Source organism: Piliocolobus tephrosceles, chromosome 7, assembly GCF_002776525.5.
Source record: "Piliocolobus tephrosceles isolate RC106 chromosome 7, ASM277652v3, whole genome shotgun sequence".
Lineage (NCBI taxonomy): Eukaryota > Metazoa > Chordata > Mammalia > Primates > Cercopithecidae > Piliocolobus > Piliocolobus tephrosceles.
Genome location: NC_045440.1, coordinates 30840484 through 30864215, shown reverse-complemented (window position 1 = coordinate 30864215; position 23732 = coordinate 30840484). Strand labels below are relative to the sequence as shown.

At 36.6% G+C, this 23732-nt stretch overlaps 1 protein-coding gene across 16 annotated transcripts in view; it reads right to left on the bottom strand.

Moving 5' to 3' along the window:
• NRG1 (neuregulin 1) overlaps positions 1-23732 on the bottom strand; it is a 1136418-nt gene that overhangs the window by 162705 nt on the left and 949981 nt on the right. For all 16 annotated transcript variants that reach the window (XM_031935857.1, XM_031935858.1, XM_031935850.1 and 13 more), the window contains exons 2-3: positions 12957-13134; positions 2909-3030 (exon numbers count right to left, since the gene is read on the bottom strand). Coding sequence is in view for 14 of the 16 variants with exons in the window: in XM_031935850.1 (XP_031791710.1) it covers positions 2909-3030; positions 12957-13134 (300 nt within the window). In the remaining 2 variants the exon portion in view is untranslated. The remainder of the gene's footprint in view (positions 1-2908; positions 3031-12956; positions 13135-23732) is intronic.

Below are 23732 nucleotides of genomic sequence, written 5' to 3'. Positions count from 1 at the left end.
GGCCTCATACCATTCCTTCAACTTCTGTTCTTTATAAGCAAAAGAATCTCACTTAAACATTTGCAAACATATAGTCAGACACAGACTAAGGCTGGGCGCAGCGGCTCACACCTGTAATCCCAGCACTTTGGGAGTTCAAGGTGGGTGGACTTACTGATCTCAGGGGTTCCACAGTGGGTAAAACAGTTGAACCCAGGAGTTCCAGAGTGGACAACACAGCAACACTCCATCTCAAAAAAAAAAAAAAAAAAATTTTTTTTTTGAGCTGAGGTGGGAGGATCCTTTGAGTCCAGGAGGCAGAGGTTGCAGTGAGCCAAGATCACACCACTGTACCCTAGCCTGGGTGACAGATTGAAACCCTGTCTCAAAAAACGAAAAACAAAACACACACAAAAACCATTTCAGACACAGATGGAACTGCACTGTGGTAGAAATAAAGAAAAAAAAAAAAAACTGGGTTCATATCTCCTTTTGCTGCTAAGTATCGCTGATTCTGAATAAGTCTGTTTTCTATGCTAACTCTTTTATTCTTTTTTAATACAATGAAGGGGCTGGCAAAGGATGATCTATTCCTAACATCCAAGAAGAGAATAAAAACAAGGCCAACTTGCATTGCAATTGAGACTCTTCATTCTCCTTCTTCAGAGGCTTTAATTACGTAAGTCCATAAGAACCTATTTCTGAAAGAATTTTTGTTGGTTGTTTAACAATGACTTACTTAAAATATTCCATAAACTTCTCTTTATTCTTGCCAGGTAAAAAGGACTCATCAAAAACACCTTGAGTTTCATTTCTCTACCCTATAATTGGTCAACACTATATATTCAAGTTTGATCACTAGACCAAGACTTGAGTGAATTAATGTGGGAAAAAATGAATTAGTTGTTTTTCCTATGTAAGAAATGTAAAAAGCCATATTATCAAACTTTCAGTACCCCCAAATTAATAAAAAAGGAACTCTATGGGGTTTTGCCCGGAATAATAGAGTAATAAATAATTCATTACTTAATCCTGTAAATCAGAAACCATGGAATAATCAATGTAATACTTCTGTAGACACTCAGTGAGACTATGACACTAGCTTTAATTTTATTTTCCTGGGACTTTGTGATATAGCTACACAAATGAAATCCAAGTGTCAAAAATCACAATTGAATAGCATTAACCATGAGGAGACACACTGAACCAAGCCAGTGACAAACCGAGGAGAACAAGCTTCAAACAATGGTTATAGTAGAAAGTAAAAAATAGTCCATTACAATTAATTTTTTAATGTGTGTTTCATCCTATAGAATTCCACGTGGGGTAAAGTAATACTAGCAAACTACTATTGCTTAACCTGCCCTGGTTGAAAAATAAAGTGATGCTATATTTACCCATATAAATTTTAAATGGTTTTACATTTTGAACTGTAATAAACGGGACTCCTAACGGAAATTCCTTTTCCCTGCTCTCCTTTACTCTCTATAGAGGGAGATATTTAAAATGAAAGTGATAAACTTTGATTGCTCTGTGATGGAACAGATCCTTGAGAAGTCCAGAGAGGAAGAGGCATTAACCTGAATTTTCCCAGCCCTGTTTCTTATTTTTATCTCCCTTCTCCCTTTCTTAGTATGTTACAGAAGAATCAAGTGGCAAAAACTACATCAGCCTCCCATACAATTAACCCTTAAAATTACTTTTACTCTACCTGTGCTGACCTGGCATTTTTACCCTATCACTTTAAGAGGGCTTGCCCTTGAAATGCAGAATCTTTCTCATCTCCTACTGAGAAGCCATGCAATTAAGCTTGGTTTTATAACAGATGACAAATTTTGTAAAGGCAATAGTTAAGTGCCATAATTCAAGAAAGAAAGAGAGAAAGAGAGAGAGCGAGAGAGAGAGAGAGAGAGAGAGAGAGAGGGAGGAGCACCAAAGACTTTAAAATAGCATTTGATTATTCTAAAAGATTTAAAGAAGCATTGCTAGGTCATCAACATCATCATCAGCTCCTATAGATGATTCCATCAAATCATGGAGTATTAGGCTAGTACAAAACAGAAAGCCATCAGATGTGGTTCTTTTACTTTCCTGGAATAACTCAGAGAAGTTGTCAGAGGTAGATTGTACTTCTTACCTCTAAGTCATTCATTTGTTTAAGAAGGATTGCCTGGTACTATTCTGAAGAAAGCTGAAAATGAAGCCTCTTCATAGTAGGAAATTTATTGCCTCTGAAATGGTCCTAATTTCAAAATTAATAGGCCTAAAAAAAATTAATGGCCTTTCTACCACCTAGAGCCAGATGTAATGGGAATAAATTGCCAGAATTGAGTCAGGACTGTATTTTGCACACATACAGAATATATGCATATTATATATGTATACATATACATATATAATACATAATATGCATATTATATGTGTATGTATATAAAATATGTGTATATATTATATACCTATATGTATATACATAATATGCATATGTATATCTATTATATATGTATATGTATACATATATAATATGCATATATTCTGTTTATGTGCATATATACATATCGTGTATATACATCCTATGTATATATATAACCGTATTCTGTTGCTCAGAGAGCCAAAGACTTGACTGCCCTCCCTGACCAACTTAAAAAAACTGTATAACCTCTATCTTTTAGCAATCCAACCTATCTCTGCCATTCATGGCCTTGTTCAAATCCTTTTGTAAAAAATATCTGTATATTTAAGGTCTACATAATCTCATGGAGAACAGAAATTTATGAAAGCCATACAAAATCCTTGAAACACCTGGTTTTCTTTATGTGTTTTTAATTTGTTCACAATGAGATTTAACACACCAATCTATTATGAGTCTTACCACATGTCTTGATTACTCTTCTTAGAGATTTAGGAACAGTATACCGTAGGTATCTCTTACCGTTTGAATCCACGATGGTGATATTGGCAGAGGCACTGTCATTTCCTAATTTGCTGATCACTTTGCACATATACTCTCCAGAATCAGCCAGTGATGCTTTGCTAATGCGAAGCTCTGACTTCCTATAAGATCAGGACCAAAGTGGTGTCAGTATATATCACAGAAATGCAGTAAATATAAATATATACTTTTCTGTGCTTTCAGAGTTCTCAAACTGCCTCTCCCCACCTTACACATATGTTAAAATACAACTTCCATTACATTGATCTGACCACATGATTTTACCTAGAGTAAAAGTAAGATGCATCCATTAAGTTATACCATGGATATCATCTTAATTTTATCACCTAAATCAGTAGTTTAAAGGAAATCTTCTGTAGTTTTTCTTTTCACTCCCTTATCATCACCAATAACTGTGTTATAGCTTAGATTTTTAAACCTAATTGGTAAATTTTCTTAGTTTTCTACATCCAAATGCCATGAGCCACTAGAGTTTAGGAAGAGGAAAATGTATAAAGTCATTTCCTACAAGTCTCTTAAGGACTTACTGAAAGTTAAAATAGATAAAAACTACTGTGCGCTCTTCTTCTCAGTAGAGTAATATCAAGAATAATGTTAATTTTGAATGAAGAGGATTTATCAATTCCAAAAGGAAGGGAATTTTTCTTTCCTTAAGATTCTCATTGCTGGGAGCATAGTACCACATGAAAGATTCTTAATACTGGAATAAATATCTGGGCAACGTTATCACACAGTTTTATAAAACTCTGAATATTACATCAACATTCACCTTTTTTTTTTTTTTTTTTTTTTAATATGGGCAGCATTGTGATTTGCTGTGTCTGTGTTTTACTGTTGCACATAAGCAGTCTCCGAGATATAAGAACTCAGAACAGCAGGGATTGGCTCAGAGTTTACTAAAGTCTTTCTAAAGAATTATTCTAAAGCCTGGTGTGGTGGCATGCCCCTGGAATCCCGGCTACTTGGGAGGCTGAGGTGAGAGAATCACCTGCCCCCAGGAATTCAAGGTTGTAGTGTACCATGATCATGCCGGTGAATACTCACTGCACTCCAGTCTGAGCAGCATGATGAGACCCTATCTGCAAAAAATAACAACAATCCTTCTATGCTCTAGCCTGGTAACTGTGATTTCCTGGGCTCTTAAGGGGATAACGACAAGGGAGAAAACAAGGGAGGAAGAAATGACAGCAATCCTTCTGATTGCAAATCTGCCACGTTATACTTTGCTAGTTTTCTGGTGAATTTTCTGATCTTCTTGTCACACAATGTTAACTGAGTAAAATCAATTGTTCCAAATATAATTCCTACTAGTCTCCTCCAGTCTATCTGATTGAACTACGCAAAGTTCCGCATGTAGGCCCCCTGATTTTCCACCTCTGTGCTTTTGTCTGTGTCATTTCTTCTTCCTACAATGGGGTCCTGCATTCTTACGCATCAAAATCTCAGCTGGACCTTCCAGGGCCATGTCAGGTGCCAAATGCTTCACCAAGCCTCTCCTGGTCGTGTAGCTGGAGCTGCTCTCATGTGCCTAAATTCTGACAGCCCTGAGTACGTCTCTCATGAGAGTTCCTTCAGTATGTCTCATCTCTCAACCTAGAACGTACACTTTGGAGAGTGGAGTTATAATGTCAACTTCTTGCTAGTCTCATGGAGCATACATCAGGCTAGGCTTTGTCCTCAGACATTATTGGATAAACGTGTTAATGAATGAAGAAAATATTTGGATGTTTGATTAAGTAAATATTAGGTTCTTGCTGAGTAAGCAGAACCTAATATTCCCATGGCTGGTTGGAGGAAAGGAAAAGGCCATAATGAGAGGGCACAGACCATCAGAGGTGGTCCAGACCAGGAACAGTGACAGTCAAACCAACATCGGGGCTGAAAAATTAACTTTGCAGCTGAGAGCAGTGGCTCATGCCTATAATCCCAGCACTTTGGGAGGTCGAGGTAGGCAGATCAGGAGGTCAGGAGTTCGAGACCAGCCTAGCCAACATAGTGAAACCCTGTCTCTACTAAAAATACAAAAATTAGCCACGTGTGGTGGCACGCATCTGTAGTCCAAGCTACACAGGAGGCTGAGGTGGGAGAATTACTTGAACTGGGGAGGCAGAGGTTGCAGTGAGCCGAGACCACACCACTGCACTCCAGCCTGAGTGACAGAGTGAGACTTGGTCTAAAAAAAAAGGTAACTTCCCCAGTCATGACCCAATGATGTCAACAGGTAAACCTGAGGTAACAAAGCAATGTGTTCCACATTCAGATAAATTTGGAAAATATTAGGTGAAATAAAGACAGGCTTTTCATTATCTTTATTCTCACAGGATTTCTCAGGGTCTTGAATGTGCTGATGTACTGTGATTCCCTGAAAGGGGATCTATTATTTATTTTCTCTCAAACTTAATTGACCATGGAATCCTTTTTTTTTTTTTTTTTTTTTTTTTTTTTTTGTGAGACGGAGTCTCGCTCTGTCACCCAGGCTGGAGTGCAGTGGCCGGATCTCAGCTCACTGCAAGCTCCGCCTCCCGGGTTCCCGCCATTCTCCTGCCTCAGCCTCCCGAGTAGCTGGGACTACAGGTGCCGCCACCTCGCCTGGCTAGTTTTTTGTATTTTTTAGTAGAGACGGGGTTTCACCGTGTTAGCCAGGATGGTCTCGATCTCCTGACCTCGTGATCCGCCCCAAGGCGTATCTGTTAATGTTTTCTGAAAATAATGGTCCACAGAAAAAAGTTGACAAAAAGCGGATGTAATTTAACAGTTTTATCTATCTATGGAATGGGGACACCACCAAGGGCCATTTAAAGAATATTCACACATTAACCAGAGACATTATTCATAGGAAAGTTTCCCTGAAGTATATCGCTATAAGCCAAAATGGGCCATTTTGATGACAAATATCTTTGCAAATAGATATGTCTTAACAATAAAATATGACAACTTTTAAAATTATCAAAATAAACCAATATTAGAATATCACCCAATGTCAGGTTGCATTAACTTTTAGGCTGAATTTTGGAGTATTCAAATATCATATGATTTTTAAAATGGATTGTCAGCTATTTATCTACTTTGTTCATATGTGACAAGTTTCCTTCATGATGGGTATCTTTGAAAAATAGTGCGAAAAAATTGGATGAGTACAGTAAGATTTTCCAGCCCAACATTTAGCATAGTTTGCTGGAAGAATTTTCATATATAACCATGAAACCACTAGCAATAATAGAAAAATTATGAACAATATCAGGGTGGGGCATTAATATCTTGATTTTCAATGCCACAGAAAGAGTTAAATTTCTAAAGTAAGAAAACAGTAGCTTTTCTTAAGTCCCCAAATGCTGAGATGAGATTACAGCAACATCCCAAGAATGTACAACTCCAAGATTATTACAACACCCTCAAGAACAACCCTTCTTTCCTATTTATACAGATCTAGGAACAATCCTGTTTGTATGTAAAGACTCCTTTCCTGACCCAATGCAATTAACATTTTAACTATTGAACTAGATGGAACTGTAAGAAACATGGTAATCATATTTACAGTTAACATAATCTTAAAGGGATAAGTGTTAAAATCAAACTTCTCCTAATAGGCCTTGGCATTGTTTCCTGGAATACTATTCCTAGTAATGTAATCAAATGTTAGGCTTTAAAAGAAAGAGAGATTTAAAAAAATGGTTCTATGCTAAAATAAATGTTGCATTAAAAAAAGTTAAAGAAGTCTCTTTACAACAATGCATCTCCGTAGTTTTTTGCAAATCTGTACTGTGAATTTCTAAGGCAGGTATGACATGTGGCCATGGAATCTTTTCTGTGGAGAACACCCTTGGGAATCCTAGGACAGAATATCAATGGGCCAAGACTAAGATTCAATCTGATCGAGATAAGCATCACAAGTGCATTCACGTTCGAAAATTGGTGACATAAATACAAGAGGAGATATCCCTCGACTACAATATACGCAGAAATAAGGATTTCTAATTAGCTACATGCTTTATTATTAACCCATTTTTAAAACTCTTTTTAAAAAGAAAGAACAAAAAAATCCTTAGGTATTCTTTAGCCAAATTAATATCAAAGCAGAGCATCAATCAAATTGGGTAAAAGCCCCAGTACATTCCTCATTGGCTGGATCATATCTAGAATGCTGAATTATACTTTAGATACACTTTGGAATGATATTTGCTGGGAAAAAAACCGTAATTAAAGGACTTTAGAAGAGGGTGATTAGAGCTGAATAGGGCCTAGAAATCTTATCACTAGAGAGGATTATGTTAAAGAAACAGAGGTCCCACTGGCAGACAACTATGAATGAAATATAAGTAGCTATTTAAATATATTTCCTGGATGCATATGGAAAAGGAAATTATTTGGGATTGCTAACTCTTACAGGAAAACTAAGTCTTACAGGAAAAAGGAAACATGTGTTGAATGATATTACATAGAATAACTTTTCTGAGCATTCAAAAATGTATAGGGTGTCTTGTGAAAGAGTTAGGTTTTCTCTTTGGAAAGATTCAAGTCTGGATAGCCACCTGCCAAGCACATTCTTACAAGAATATCTCTATGCAGAGAAAGATTAAATTAGATCAGTGGTTTCAACTATTTTTTACAACAAAATCCTGTTTTAAAATGAAAGCTTAAATCAGAACCTCATATTCAAAAATATCACACAGAAAGTGTTCCAGGTCAGAGGGCCTGGTAATCCTTTTTGCAATTCAATAGAAATTTAGGACTCTACAGGGACATCATTGGAAAACTACTGATGTCAAGGAGCATAAAGACCCCTCTGAATTCTAATGATACATTCAACTATGGGATTTGTCCAGCTTTGTGTCCTAGAGTAGGGACAGAATGTAGTAAGAGTGTAGAATGAGCCAAATCTTCCTTGAAAATTATATACTGCAAAAAGATTTGGCGCCTTGATAAATATGGCTACAACAGTCTTCTTTTTCTCTTTTCTGTAAGATTCCATATACGGTCTATAAGAAGGAAATTAACTTGGAAAGACTACCTGATTCCCTTATAGTCATAAATATAACTTTTTGCTCTTTAATTGATGAGTTTTCTGCGGATCTGGAGGAAGGTTGGTGTTTCAATGGATTTTTATTTTCTAAAAATATTAAATGAGTTAATTCGTGGAAAGTATTTAAAATAGTTTTTGCAATATAGTGACTTCCTAGTAAGTGTTAGCTATTATTATAGTAATTACATTCCATATTCCTGAAATATTTGGATTTTCATAAGCATGCATTACTTTTAGAATGAGAAAAAAACAGTACAGTGTAAAAATAAATTAATGCAAAGTAATCTGAAGATAAAAAGTTCTGAATATTAATTTCCTTTTCATTTTTTTTAATACCAGAAAGCACACTGTGTTTTTTAGTGAGTGCTCACTTACAAGGTGAATTCAAGGTTTCATTAGCTATTATTTAGTTTAGTTTTATTTTAGCTTGATTCTTCTACCATAGTTACAGGCTAAGGAAACTTAATTACACATAGGGAAGAACTCTTCTGTTTATACAGTTTTGGTTCCCTGACCCCTAAGAAATTACACAGTGTTTGTGTGTGTGGGTGTCCAACACTGCTTCAGAGAGTGTAAAACTGATCATCGTGAAAAGGACAAAGAAGTGAAAGAGGAAATTATGATTTTTTTTTTTTTTTTTAAGTATAGAGACGGGGTCTTGCTTTGTTTCCCAGGCTGGTCTTAAACTCCTGCACTCAAGAGATCCTCAGTAGCTGGGACTGTAGGTACACACCACTGTGCTTGGCTAAAAGAGGTGCTTCTTAAACAACAGAACCAGTCACTGTACCACGTGCCTCACATAAACCATATGGAATGCCACTGAGGAGTCCCATTTTCTACATGAGAACATTGAGATTTCATTATATATAAAGTTCAAGCGATCTGCTAGAGTTGGTCAGCTAAGATGAGAAAAAAGTGCACATAAACTTTTTCCATTATAAAGTCAAAAAAGGCAACCACTAAAAATAGAAGAAATAATGTGTAATATTTTTTCAATGTGAATAAAACAATGAGAGCCAATTTTAAACAAAATTAAAATATGTAAGAGCTGAGGCAAAATTAAGGGTGTCCAAAAGTGTGTGAAACATACAAATAATAGAAAGTCAGCCTTTAATAAAGCTAAGAAAGAATAGGTATTTAAATGAGGTCAATCTGATAGTCCTCACATATGAATCTGTCACACGCCAAGCTTTTTAACCAGTTTTCTTGATCAAAATCATCCACCAGTCAAAGAAAACAAGAACAAAGAGATAAGCAGACATATAACACAAGGGCAGTTTCCATTTCTTTTAACTGGCCCCACACATGGGTTAGCGAAAGAAAACAAAGGCTCAGATGGGAATTCAAAAATCATACGAAGAACACATAGGAATGTAGTTTTTAGTAGGGCCACGAGCAAAAGAAGGGTAAAATTTTACAAAATAATAGAAGTTGCATATTGCTGTGAAATTGTTCCATTAAACACCAAAGGATTAAAAGGATATTTTGGCTGCTATGCACAATCTAGATTATAAAAAGTGTGAAAGAGAAGTCAAGCCTAAGGACTGGAAAAGAGTCAATGTATTTAAATAAAGAGAATCCCAGAAAAATCTTATACTTCAAACTAAACTTCACCTCTGCTTGGTTGATCATAGCCTAAGAAACAGTTTAAGTTAAATAACCAACTAACCACTGCAGAACACTAATAGTCTGAATATCTTAGTAATTAAAAATCATTAATAGTAATATATAAATGAATCTGAAAAATAAGAATCTTTTAATTAAAGCCATTATCCTAAGCATGCCAGAGCTCTATGTTCTGACTTCTGACTTTATGTAGCAAAATCACAAATATCTGCTGAAAAAACACAAGAGTTAGAGTCAATTTTAACTATTCATTATCACTATGATCTACAGGAAGAAACTTAGCTTCCTTCATTTTCAGGATATTAATGTTTTAAATGGCTATAACAATAATTATATTCATTCTACTTATATTTACAGGATAAATTGAAATAATAGAATATCTTGCAAATGTTAATTAAATTTAGATTCAGCTAGATCCTTTAATCTTAAAAAAAAACCGACAATGCTTTTTTTTATAAAAAGACGCAACTTTAGATATGACAAAATACCCAATTCTAAAATCTGAAAAGCTGATTATCAAATAGCTGTCCACTCTATACAAAGTATGTCTTATTTTTAGATCAAATATGTTAACTGTTTTGCTTCAAATGATTCATAGTTGCATCACTTTAATACATTTTTTCCCATTTATTTCTTTCCAGCAAGACTATTGTTTAAAAGAAGTAATTTCTGACTATTGCCCTTTCTGGTATTATGGGATTTTATTAATATGTAGACAGTGTTCTTAGCTGTCTGGACCTATGAAGACAATATGAAAACGCTTTTCTGAATACTAATGATACTTTTATATGTCATCGAAGCCATGTAACAAATTACCTCTTTAAGTATACATGTACCTTTTCTAAAGCCTATTCATTCTAGTCAGTTCACTTTTTTAAAGAATTCATTTTCTCATCTTATCTACCGAACTTCATTTGCTTCTCTCCAGGTAGCATCAGATTGAATATTTGCAGTGTGAGATGCTTTCTTCCAGATGAACTTCTCCTCCCTCCCCTCCTCCTCCCCTGCTCTAGCAGTGTTGTAACACATGATTTCCAGAATTCCCATGTTTTATATAAGACTGAACTAGATAATCTCTATACAATCTTATGACCCCCGCCCCTGGGGGTCATACAGAGATTATAATGCCCTATGCCTCTTTAATTTCTCCACGGTCCTAGCATAAAACCTTTCACGGCACTTAAATATTACTGGTATCCTTTGACAGTCATGCAGAAATAAATGAGACATTACCCTGCATGTAGAGATAACTTCATTTCTTACTAACTTGTCTGATGAAAAGCAAACACCAAAATAGATTCCATCCAAATTCTAGGAGTATTTTTTGTCCTGTTAAACTTCTTTATAAGAATCATACTTATCTTTTCAATGCATTCATTGTATTTCCTCCTACCCTCATGCACATATGCTGTTAAACATGAAGGTTCTCCATTTTTAAGAAAGTAACCCAAGAAACAGATTTGTACCAAATCTATTTAATCTATATAGCAAAATCACAAGTATCTGTTGAAAAGGCATGAGACTTAGAGTCAGATCTATTTCAAATCTAAGTGTAACCATTCATTACCACTATGATCTACAGGAAGAAACTTAACTTCCTTCTTTCTCAGTATATTCCATTTTTTAATGGGTATAACAATAACGAACTCAGCTCTCACTGAGTCTCTCACTAGTTATATGACTTGAGGCAAAGCAGAACACTTTTTTGACACTCAATTTCCTAATCTGCAAAATAAGATAGTTACCATGTGCTGTTGAACTGCTACATATTGGAATAATGTAAAAATTAAGTAATATTAGGTATAAAAATGCCATGTCTCTTTACAGTATTATATTTTGTATCTTTGAAGTACCAACTGCTGCAGAAAGTGATACAATACACTTTATTATACTTCCAAAACAACAGATCTATCTGACATGATCAATAACTGGAGTCAATATGTAGTTAATAAAGTATATAGCTTATAAAACCACAGAAACTAGGGGAAAAAAACCTAATTACAGTCATCAGAGCAAACAAACACTTTGATAAGATTAAATTTAATTCTCACTGTAATCACTTTGCTCATGAATGTGTAACAACTTTCTGGCTAATGTCCTATAAAATCAAACAACAGGAGAATGTTGTGTTGCTTCTGTTACCATACTTGGGGGTTCACTGGAACCCTGTGAGATGTGAGTGCAGAAAATGTCATCTTTGAGTTTGGAACCACTATTATACATGTCACATTGATTAAAGGACTCTTTACAAGCAGAAATCCAACTGACTTATCTCTTCTGTGATTTCAAAATGTAGTTTGATATTAGAAGAAATGATTCTTAAGTAAGGAGGTAAATAAGAATGAAGAGTGTAGGTATGATAACAGAGCATCATTTTAGAGTAGATCCAGAATGCATCCACCAAGATGTTACAGGAATCACATGAAGCCCTGTCAAACATGGACCCGCTCAGGGAGAGTAGGAACATTTAAAATTCTTGCTACTTAAGATTACCTAATTTTAAAATCTGCTAGAGTGATGATGTGCTTTATCAGCAGTGTCAGTTAAAAATTCTTATTAGATGTAATTATATCATTAACCCCTTGTTAAAGAATAGTCTGAATTCAACTGGTTACATTCCAATTCGTTCCATAAATGTAAGTATTTACTGAGCTTTATAATGAAGTTGTGATTTTAGTTGTGTAAGGCACTGGTACTCTACATTATTATATGCATTTGTCTTATTTTAAAGAAATTGCTTTTATTTTGCCTTTTTTTTTTTTTTTTTTTTTTTTTTTTTGAGACGGAGTCTTGCTCTGTTGCCCAGGTTGGAGTGCAGTGGCATGCTCTTGGCTCACTGCAACGTCTGCCTCCCAGGTTCAAGTGATTCTCCTGCCTCAGCCTCCCATGTAGCTGGGATTACAGGTACCCACCACACCTGGTTACTTTTTGTGTTTTTCGTAGAGACAGAGTTTCACCATGTTGTCCAGGCTGGTCTCAAACTCCTGACCTCAGGTGATCTGCCCTCCTCAGCCTCCCAAAGCATTGGGATTACAGGCATAAGCCACTATGCCTGGACAAGAAATTGAATTTTAAGATCTATTACGATGACACCATCTGCCACTAATGCACTCTTCCTTCTTCCCTTCCATCTCTTCTTAGTTCCGAGAGTTCTTTCTCCATCCATCCTTTCTTTTCTTTATCAACAAGCTAAGAACCAGAAACTCTGAATTCTTGCCTATGTAATAAGATTATTTTTTGTCATTATATAATGAAACAGCTTTTCACTTATTATCTATCGTTTCTGACAGTAAACTCACTTATTAGGGCCTAAATAACGTTTATATGTTATATTACCTTATTGCTGGGGGCAGTCTCTACTATTTTATGGATGATACTTACCCTGGCTTTTTTTGTATCTTGATGTTTTGTGGTTTGTTTTTTCGATTCAATTCATTCCCATTCTTGAACCACTTGAATCTGAGAGAGGAGTATTCAGAACTGGTTTCACATCGAAGGACTAGTTTGGAACCTGCAGCCGACTCCTGACTTTTCATCTCTTTCAATCGGGGAGGCAAGGCTAAAAGAAGAAAAGAGAAGGAAAACAATTCTGATCACCAGGCAATCTTTCAAAGAGAAACATTCAATTTTGAGTTAGCCTGATCAAGGCACCATTCCAAAGGTTTTATTAACAGAGAGAAAAACAATTTCAAAATGGATGAGTGAAAATGGATCTCATCTTGGAGAACAATAAAATGCCCAAATAAATTATACTCAGAAGAAAAGAGAACCTAGATTAGAAAATTATTCCTTAAAAAAATTCTAGATATTTACTTCTTCAAGCTTATATTCTCTGATGCCATTAAGAATACTGAACGTTGGTAATTTCAAAGAACCAAAAGCCTGTGTTAAAGGAGCATATGTAGGCTGGGCACGATGGCTCACACCTGTAATCCCCCAACTTCGGGAGGCTGAGACAGGAGGATCACTTGAGCTCAGAGGTTGGAGGCCAGTTTGGGCAATGTGGTGAAACCCCATCTCTATGAAAATACAAAAATTAGCGCGGCATGTGGCATGTACCTGTAGTCCCAGCTACCTGAGAGGCTTAGGTGGGAGGACCACCTGAGCCCAGAAGGTCAATGCTGCAGTGAGCTGTGATCCCACCACTGCACTTCAGCCTGAGCAACAAAGTAAGATTCTATTTCAAAAAAAATTTAAAAAACATAAAAATAAAAGGAGAATATGTAACCGGGCCATTATTTTTAAAGCGTGTTCACATCCCAAATCACAGTGTATCACAGTTCTGTGAATAGGCGCAGGAAGCATCACATCCATTTTTAAAATCGGGAAGTTTAATTTCAGAGATAAGTAAGTGGCTGACTTTATCCATGGTTACAAAGTTTGTAAGTACTCAGAGCTAGGGCTCATTTCACTATCCTGTCATCAGAGAGGACCAAAGAACACAGAAAACCCATCAATCTTAACAATGGCCCCTTTCTTCAAGACAGAAACTCTCTGATGCTACCACTCTTTGACTGGACCTACACAGTTGCTATCCCAAACACAATGAATGGACCATTCCAGATGACCACTACTCACATCAAATTCTCTCTTTGATCGGATTTAGTGCATGTAAATAGTCTCAACAGAGACTGTGAGTACTTAAATTATGCATTAACTTGGATAACACATTAAACACCTACATACCATTCTTATTTTAAGCAAGATGGCTTAAAAATATCTACTGAAATACTTACAGATAAAATGTTATAATATCTGAGATTTGCTTCAAGATAATATGGTGGTGGGGAATGGATAGACATAAAGGTGAAAAACAATTACCAAGAACCTGATAGCTGTGGAAGCGGGTAATACGGACATGTGGTGGTGTGTTATGCAATTCCATATAGTATGTCTAATTCTGTTTATCATAGCCATTTGTTAAAAGCATAGATGAATAAATTTTCCTCTGCACACATAATTTCACTTAATAAGTATCAAACATCACAGAACCCGAGAATTCAACAACTCTCAGTTTCCTCTGAGTCTCAGAAAAACCAGCTACAAAATCTACTTCTGCTCCAGTTCAGGAATGTTAAACAGGAACTCCCAGAAAACAAACCCAGGCAAATGAGCCTGTACCTCCCTGATGCAGTACCTACTTATTCACTGGGTAAGGGGCTCAAGACTCCAAGGACAGTAATCAGGGTCACCTAACCATGAACAGGAAGTGGAGTACCTTTCCTACTCAGGGAACTCTATTTGTTTTTCTACGATTCTGCCCTTTCCAAGTAAATCCAAAAAATGTCAAGAATGAACACATGAAGTTTCCAATAAATTTCAGAAAAAAATCATTTGAACACTATGATTTCTTAGCAGTACCCCTACAGTTACATATCCCCCTTTTTATTTATTTGGTGGCTGGAAGATGAGGTGGATAAGCAGGCATTTAATGTAGCAGACGCACTGACAAATTAGAAAACTGATTTTAGCTGTTCTTAGCCCCTGATACCTGATGATTTTGTCTGGTTCTTTTTTTTTTTTTTTTTTTTTTTTTTTGACAGCTTGAAAATATTTTTTTCTGAAAAGCTTTCATAGAAGTCTTTTAAAAATGTGGTTCATGAATCTCTGTTTTGCAGGTTTTTAAAAACAGACTAAATTCTCATGTATCTGAAATAGTGTCTACATATTTCTGTTAACTCCTTAAGATCATTTTTAACTTTGTGAGCCTGGTGATGGGATTGATTGATTGATTGATTGATTGACTGAGACAGGATCTTGCTCGGTTGCACAGGCTGGAGTGCAGTGGCATGATCATGGCTCACTGCAACCTCCACCTATTGGGCTCAAGCGACCCTTCCACCTCAGCCTCCTGAGTAACTGGAACCAGAAGTGCATGCCACCATGCCTGGCTGATTGTTGTATTTTTTGTAGAGACAGAGTGTTGCCATGTTAGCCAGGCTGGTCTGCACATCCTGGGCTCAAACAATTCGCCTGCGTTGGCCTCCCAGAATGTTGGGATTACAGGTGTGAGCCAAAGGCCTGGTGAAGGGTTTTAAAGAAACAAATCCACTGGTGCTAAATGACACCAAAAAAAAAAAAAACTGGTTTACATATTTTAAGAAAAATACATTGCCTCATTAATTTATGTATAAACTGAAATAACTAGTTTGAATTCTTCACCCCTCTTCATTTTACATTTAACTTGGGAACACACCAGAACTTCCAAGGTTTATTCCCTTGCCTCTAAGCAAAATGCCTTATACATGAATTTTCTTGTCTCTGCTGCCCCTGAGACAGCAAGACTAATGCCCCCCTCTTCCTCTTCCTTCTCAGCCTACTCAACATGAAAATGATAACGATGAAGACCTTTATAATGATCCACTTTCACCTGGTGAATAGTAAATATATTTTCTCTTCCTTGTAATATTTTCTTCATGTTACTGTATTATAAGAATACCATATATAACACATATAAGATAAAAATATTTATTAATCAACTGTTTGTGTTATCGATAAGACTACCAGTCAACAGTAGGCTATTAGTAGTTAAGTTTGGGGGGGTCAAAAGTTATACTTAAGTTTTTGACCACACAGGAGACTGGCACCCCTAATGCCTGCATTGTCTGAGTGTCAACTGTACTTCAGATTACCACTCCATATATTTGCTTATCAATATAGTCTGAACATAAATCTATGGAGACTTTGTTTTCTTCTACTTTGATAAACATTTTATCACAAAATCAGTTTGTCTCTCTCTTTCCCTCTTTTCTCTCATTCCCTCTTTTCTTTTGTCTCTCTAGTTCATCTCTCCTTCCTCTTCACCTTCTGTTTTCATTAGTTTATTTCTTATTTCTGTATTAGGTGTCTTGATTTCAAACATGAGCAAACAATACAAATTCAAAATGAGAGATATTCTACAAAACACCTGAAATAGGCTTTAAAATCAATGTCATAAATAACAAAAAAGACGGTGAATGTGATCGAGATTAAAGGAGACTAAAGAGACATGGCAAGTCAACGCAATGTGGAGCTACTGATTGGATCCTGCTCCAAGGGAAAAAGAGCTATATAGGATATTATTGGGACTACTGGGGAAATCTGAATAAAAATATTGTACCAAAGTTAAATTTCTAAAGTGGGAGCACTGCATTGTGGTTACGCAAAGGAATCTCCTTGTTCTTAGACAATATCTGCTTAAACATTTAGGGGTGAAATGTCATGATGTCTTCAACTAAACTTTAGACGGTTTAGCAAATAGAAATACATTTATACATATGCATACTAACACATACATAGAGGAAAATAAAACTGGCAGCCTTGGTCTGTCTCTGATTTTCTGCCTTTCTCATCTGATCTTTCTGCCATTAGATAAAAGACCTAGGCTTCATTAAGTAGGCACGTGTGTGTGTGTGTCTGTGTGCATGAGTCTGTTCTTTTTTCAACTTTTATTTTAGATGCAGGGGGTACATGCACAGATTTCTGTATGGGTAAATTGAGTGTTGCAGGGGTTTGCTGCATAAATGACTTTGTTGCCCAAGTAAGCAGCATAGTACTCAATTGGTAGTTTTTCAGTCGTCACATTCCTCTCACTCTACACTCTCAAGGAGGTTCTGGTGTCTATGGTTTGCTTCTTTATGTTCACGTCATTAAGTATTTCTAAAGTCTTGGTTAATTTGCAGTTATGAAAGAAATTCTTGTAATTATTGGAGTTAATAATTTATAAGTTAAATTTAATAATGGTATAATTTAAATTCATTTAAATCACTTAAATTCTGCCAGCAGTATTGCACTGAAATGTTCATATGGTTCATCCTCACAATTGTGACTTCAAGGGCTCCAACCCCACTAGGTCTTTTGATGGAAGGAAACCAATTGCTCATTGGGCAGGTCAACAACTCTCCTTTCCTTTGGGGTCCACACGCAGAGTGGTACATCCCTTGTCTTACGAGATGATCTACAATGCAATGAGGCAGAGACCTTCAGATCCAAGGTCCTTCTTAGCTAAAATATCCCCTCCTAAGCTGACCCTGATGTACGAACATTTCTTGATGTTTGGAGTTCAAGGATACCTCTAGTGACCAGCCTGAATTTCTCTCTCTTGCACATAGTTTCAAATCCATCAGATGTAGAAAAGCTCATGGCTACTCTAACTTTGCATCCCTAGAAGTCCAGGTATAATAATGTGCCTGCTGCATCCTTCTGGGGTAACTTCTATGACAGGAGGATATCCAGCTTTTCAGAAAACAGTTCTCTTAAGTTGATAACTCAAAATCCTCCATAGCATAAGTGAAGAAACACATCTGTGTACTACCAACAGAGCTGCACAATTGCATCCTTGACCTACGGGTATCCTGCTGTCAGTGGTACCTTCTAGACAAGGACTACACAAAGTTTCTCACTCACTCAGGGTAAAACCCAACTTCAAGTATCAAGGACACAGGGCAATAATTTTAAACCTTTTTTTTAATCTTTGTGGATATTATTTGAAACTTTCTGTCTTCCAGGACTATTGGAATAGCCCTGAATATTTCACAGATTCTTACAAAAATGCAAACTAATATTTGAGTCCATGTGGTTTGTGTAATTTTTTTCATCCTTCCATAATGAGTCAATTTTCAACAGAGTAAATTTTCTTTTGTCATAGATTATATAAATAGCTATCTGTTAATAGAATTCATTTTCATGTTTCTCAGGCATATGCTTTACTCACATGAAACAATCTCATTTATTTCACTGAAATAAAACCTATTCACCAAGTATCTTCCAATACCTAGTAATAACTTTAAAGGCCAATGGTAGTTCCTAAACTTGGGGTCAATTCTTGTTAACTGAGTACTCGAATTTTAAAAGTGCAAAAAAATTGTTACTTGTCTTGCAAGTCTTATCTACACATAAAAGATCTGTTAATAAAAAATTGGCTGAAGGCAAGCTCAAGGCTAAGTTAATGCTTCAAATGCAGGTGTTCTGAGAATCTTAAGTGTGATTTAATTGTATTTGGTCTACCGCAGTTCATAATTTTGCTTTCTATGTGTTTCTAGAGGGGTGGTAGTTCCACACCCTGAAACAATTTAATAACAGAGCAAGTTTTAAGCAGTCTATGCCTAAATCTATTTCAAACTTGCTAGACATTAATATAAACATATCCACACCCTTAGAAATGCATCAACAGAGGCAGACAGTCAAGTGCAAAGAACAGCCTTTTAAAACAGACATGCAAATGCCATCAGACCAATGCCACACATTTCACAGGCACTTCTTTTGAATACTTCTTTTTACAGGCTTTAAGTATTTTCAAAGATTTTAAAAGATCACAAATATACTCTTCTGACTCTAACTCAAAACATGCAGGTATACGAGGTATACTTTCAAAGTCTACTTTTGTGATCTGCTTTTCCTATTTGCTATGTCACAGGATTTAGGAAAAAACTTATTGTGGTAATCCAAAAATACTTATATTTCATATTCTGACCACTATAAAAACTCAATGCGACATGTTCATTTATTCCAATAATTTAATGGGTGAATAAATACTTGTGGTAAGGGCAAAATAAATTTCCAAAAAAAAAAAAAACCTCATTCATCTAAGCAATCCTCTTGTTTTAATCATCTACTGTGCCCTTATTTTTCAAATATTATCCATGCAGCTATATCAAATATTGTACTGTATTGTTAAGAACAGGAAACAAATTTTAGCATATGTATGCTGCAGAGATAATGCTGATGGCATGTGACACTAGATAAGTTGTTATTTCTGGTCTCTGGAGGATCTGACAATGCAAAGCTAGCTCCTATCTTTACTCTCCACGTTTGGGCAGCTAATCTGAACAGCCTCAACACATTGAACAAATTACACAGGAAATCTGCAAAATATTATCAAGTAACAGTGAGCTTTCAGCTATGATCCCAGTGAAGTCTTCCCTGCATAAATGTGTAAAAAGCCCACCATCAGACATGTGCAGATCCCACAGTGACAACCGGTGACTGACAATTATGTTAGCTAATGAAAGCCACACGAACATCATTAATCAATCCTCTATGCAGGCTGTCCTTTTGTTAATAGTCATGTTAGAAGTAGATAAATTACTATGGAGAGTCTCCAAAACTCCCCCGATCATATTTCTCCCTCTTTGGACTAACTCACAAAGTTGATTACCGTCCTGCAACAGAGTGGATAAACTTTGTGCTCTTCATCTGGTCTTCTCTTCCGAGCTGCACTCACAAATTTGGCTATAAAAGGGAAAGTTTGTCTTATCAGATGAAAATGTGTAAATACAGCTGTGTAAAAGGCAGCACATTCTAGTGGTAACGGTATTTTGGAATGCACCTAGGTTTTAATGCTCTGCTGCTGATGCAGTGGGTGATGTTGAGTTATATCCCGAATCACCCAACAAGACCATTATTTGTTGCCACCTGTGGTGATGTTGTGCTCACCTTGCCCTGTGTTCTAGATGACTCAGGCTTCAGACGGAATGTTCTTGATTCAAGTTAAATAGTTCCCTGTGAGCTGAAATGGAGTTGCGATTTGTACCTGCTTATTGAGGAAGGAGGATGGCACCTTCATTTGAAATAAATGTTGCCATAAAATTCAGTATTTTGTTATAAAATATTCTCAAGCTGACTCTGTCTACCACTGGCAGCAAACTAAATCCAACCAGCAAACATGCTGGGAATAGGCTTCAAAGTAGGACTAAGATGGCTGGACTCTGGAAACTCCATTCTAGCAGTTCCATGTCCAACTTCTTATATAATACAACGATGTGTATATGAACTACTGAATAATTTATTTACAAGCATGCTGAATGACCTCACATCACATGCATAGAATGTGTCATTATACAACATAAAAGAATAAAATTGGGGGCACTATTTCAGCATTTTACTTCTAACACTCATCACAGTGGTGCCACTACGCCAGAGTTGGCTTCCTACTAGTGCTTCATTTTGATTTACCAAATATATTGGTTTCCTTTGGTGGGGAATTTTACATACGGATGTCCTCCAAGTTTCACTTCTCACAATTAACTGCTACAAAATGACTGAAACAGTATTCTTTAAGATTTTGATTTGAGGGTATGAGCCACAACTAGCCCAGTTAAATAGTATGCATATGCTAAGGCCATGGAAGATGATTAATCATATTCTACATCTGAAAACCATACTCAACTGACTGCATTTAAAAAACACACATAGAGGGCTGGGCGCCGGTGACTCACGCCTGCAATCCCAGCACTTCGGGAGGCCAAGGCAGATGGATCACTTGAGATCAGGAGTTCAAGGCCAGCCTGACCAACATGGTGAAACTCCATCTCTACTAAGAACACAAAAATTAGCCAGGCATTGTGACACATATCTGTAATCCCAGTTACTAGGGAGGTAGAGGCATGAGAATCACTCGAACTAGGGAGGCGGAGATTGCAGTGGACAGTCCACTGCACTCCAGCCTGGGTGACAGGGTGAGAGTCCATCTCAAGAAACAGAACAAACAAACAAGAAACACATGTAAAAACAGAGGGCCATTCAGGGAATTTATCCCTACCAAATCAAACAAGGATAGGCGAGTTACTAGCAGGGGGTCATAGTCCCTATTTGGAGGATCAGGCTATTGCCTGACTATGTATGTGCCCATTTTGATTGATACTATACCTAAACATCAAAATTACTAAATTTATTGAATGGAAGATACACAGGATCTCAGGCTCTCCTAACCCAAAGTAGGACTTTAAGTGTCTGCTGAAAGGATGAGGAAGAATCTGGAAGACACTGACAAAGAAGGAACCCAGGTACAAAATGATTCCAGAGGCCCCATGTATCTTCTCTATGACTTTTTATTACTTGGAATCGTGGGGCTCTGTGACATTGTTTGTGTTCTGTATGCCACTGGGCTAGGACTCTTATGATGCTCTACTGTCAGACACTAACAAAAATGACACGTAAATCTAACGGGAAACTTGTCAAGTAAGTTGAATTATCTTTACTTTGAAGTTTTCATGTTCTGTATTTCTCTTATCTGGTCATCACTGTTGGAGGACTCTCAAGCTGAACCCCACCTCAGCTGAGACGCTGGTCATTTCCTTGCTGGCTCATTTATATCACCTAATATCAGAGTCTAGCCAGATTGGTCAGATGGTTCTTGTATTATTGCAAGAAGAGCACATACATTTTCACATTACCTTCTCTGCTTTTTTTTTTTTTTTTTTTTTGGAGGCAGTCTCACTCTGTCACCCAGGCTAGAATGCAGTGGTGTGATGTTCTCATAGATTACTGCAGGCTTGGAATCCTAAGCTCAAGTGATCCTCCTGCCTTAGCTTTTCATATATCTGGGACCAGAGGCACAGGCACACACCACCATGTTGGTTTTTTTTTTTTTTTTTTTTTTTTTTTTTTGGTATACGGAGATTCACTATGTTGCTCAGGGTGGTCTCAAACACCTAGCTTCAAGCAATCTTCTTGCTTCAGCCTCCCAAAGTGCTGGGATTATAAGTGTCAGCCACCATGCCTTCTATGCCCTCCAGTCAAAGTTGCTCTTCTCCATTGACTGACCAGGGTCTACAGGATGCTGCTTTGCTCCCTTAACTGTTAATGTGCCTTGTTGTTACTACATATTCCTAAAGTTACCATTTGGTCAAATCTCCTTTCATCTGCAACAGTTCTGGTATGTATTTCATGTAAGATACATAATGATTATTTCCACTTACAGGTGAGGAAATGGAAACTGATAGGGGAACTTAATGTTGTAAGTCTAACAAGCTGTAGAACCAAAACTTAAACCTAGGACTGTTTATCATACCTAGTTTTCCTACAAAGTTTGAAGTGGAGGTAGAAAACAGAGAGAAGGACAGTAGATTAAAAATCTGGGAAAGATTACTCCATTTCATAGCCACTACGGTAAATTTTTTTGTTCTTATGAGCTATATAAATCAAATCACCTCTCCCCACTTGTCTGTGAGAAATTTATAATACTATAAAACTCTACAAGGGAAAACGAATGCAGGTTTATTAGGTAAGATAATTTTTCACCCTGATAACTGAAATTAGTTCTTTATTGAAATTAGCAATCTCCCTTTTCTATACAGTTCCTTGTCCTGTACTTCCCAGTTAGGGGCTAAAGATAAAAAACTTAAAACAACTATAATATATTTTCAAAGCCTATGAGATGAAGTTAAATAAAGTCCCTTTTATTTATAGTACATCTATATATAGTATATATAGTAGTATGTAGTATATACACATATACATATTTTATATATATATAGTACTTTCAACCATAAATGCCTTTGAATAATAACAGCTGATACTTATTGAGTACCTACTATGTGCCAGGTATTGTTCTAAGAGCTTTAGGCTTATTAACGTTTTTAAGTTTCATGATAACTCCAGGAGGTATATATTATTATCATTATCCTCAACTTACAGATGAAGAAACAGAAACAGAGAGGTAAAGTAACCTGTCTAGAGTCACACGGCTGGTATACTATCAAGTCAGTATCTGAACTCAGGAAGTCTGACTCCAGAGCCCTGGCTCTTAACTACTAGACAATGTGCTAAAGATTTTATTTATTGATCTATCAATAGGGACCATATTTTCCTCACAAAACCTGGGATACACCACATGACATTATTTCCACACTTATTCCACATGCAAAAGACAGTCTGAGAAATACAGTAGATATGCAAAATTGCTGAATTTTCTGAGCTACTTGGATAATTTAAGGGGAAATAAAACAAGACAATACTTGCAATTGGTGTTAAAAAAATTCGTTTGAACTATGTAGTTGTCTATCTGTCATATGCCAAATGCCACAAGGGTTAACAGTGCTGTATCTCACTCCTGTGTTCACTGTGATGTGATAACCCCCAGGTGAGGATACAGCAACAAAAGCGTCTTAATGGATTAATGTTGTTCTTTCGAGGTGTAAAGGCAATACACCGTGACAATGAACACTGGAGCAAATCACTGCACGGCGGCCAGCAGCTGGAAGGTAAGTGTTCCACAGGCCTAATTGATTCTATCACCACAGCTGCCCCCAATTATAAGAACATCTCACTCTCGGACATAAAGATGTCCAGGAAGCGTCACTGAAGGCAATCAGCTCACAGGGTTAAAATGGATCCAGTACAATTTTACCTAATTGATGTGTAGCAAATTTCAAGTGACATAAGCTTATAAATATGATT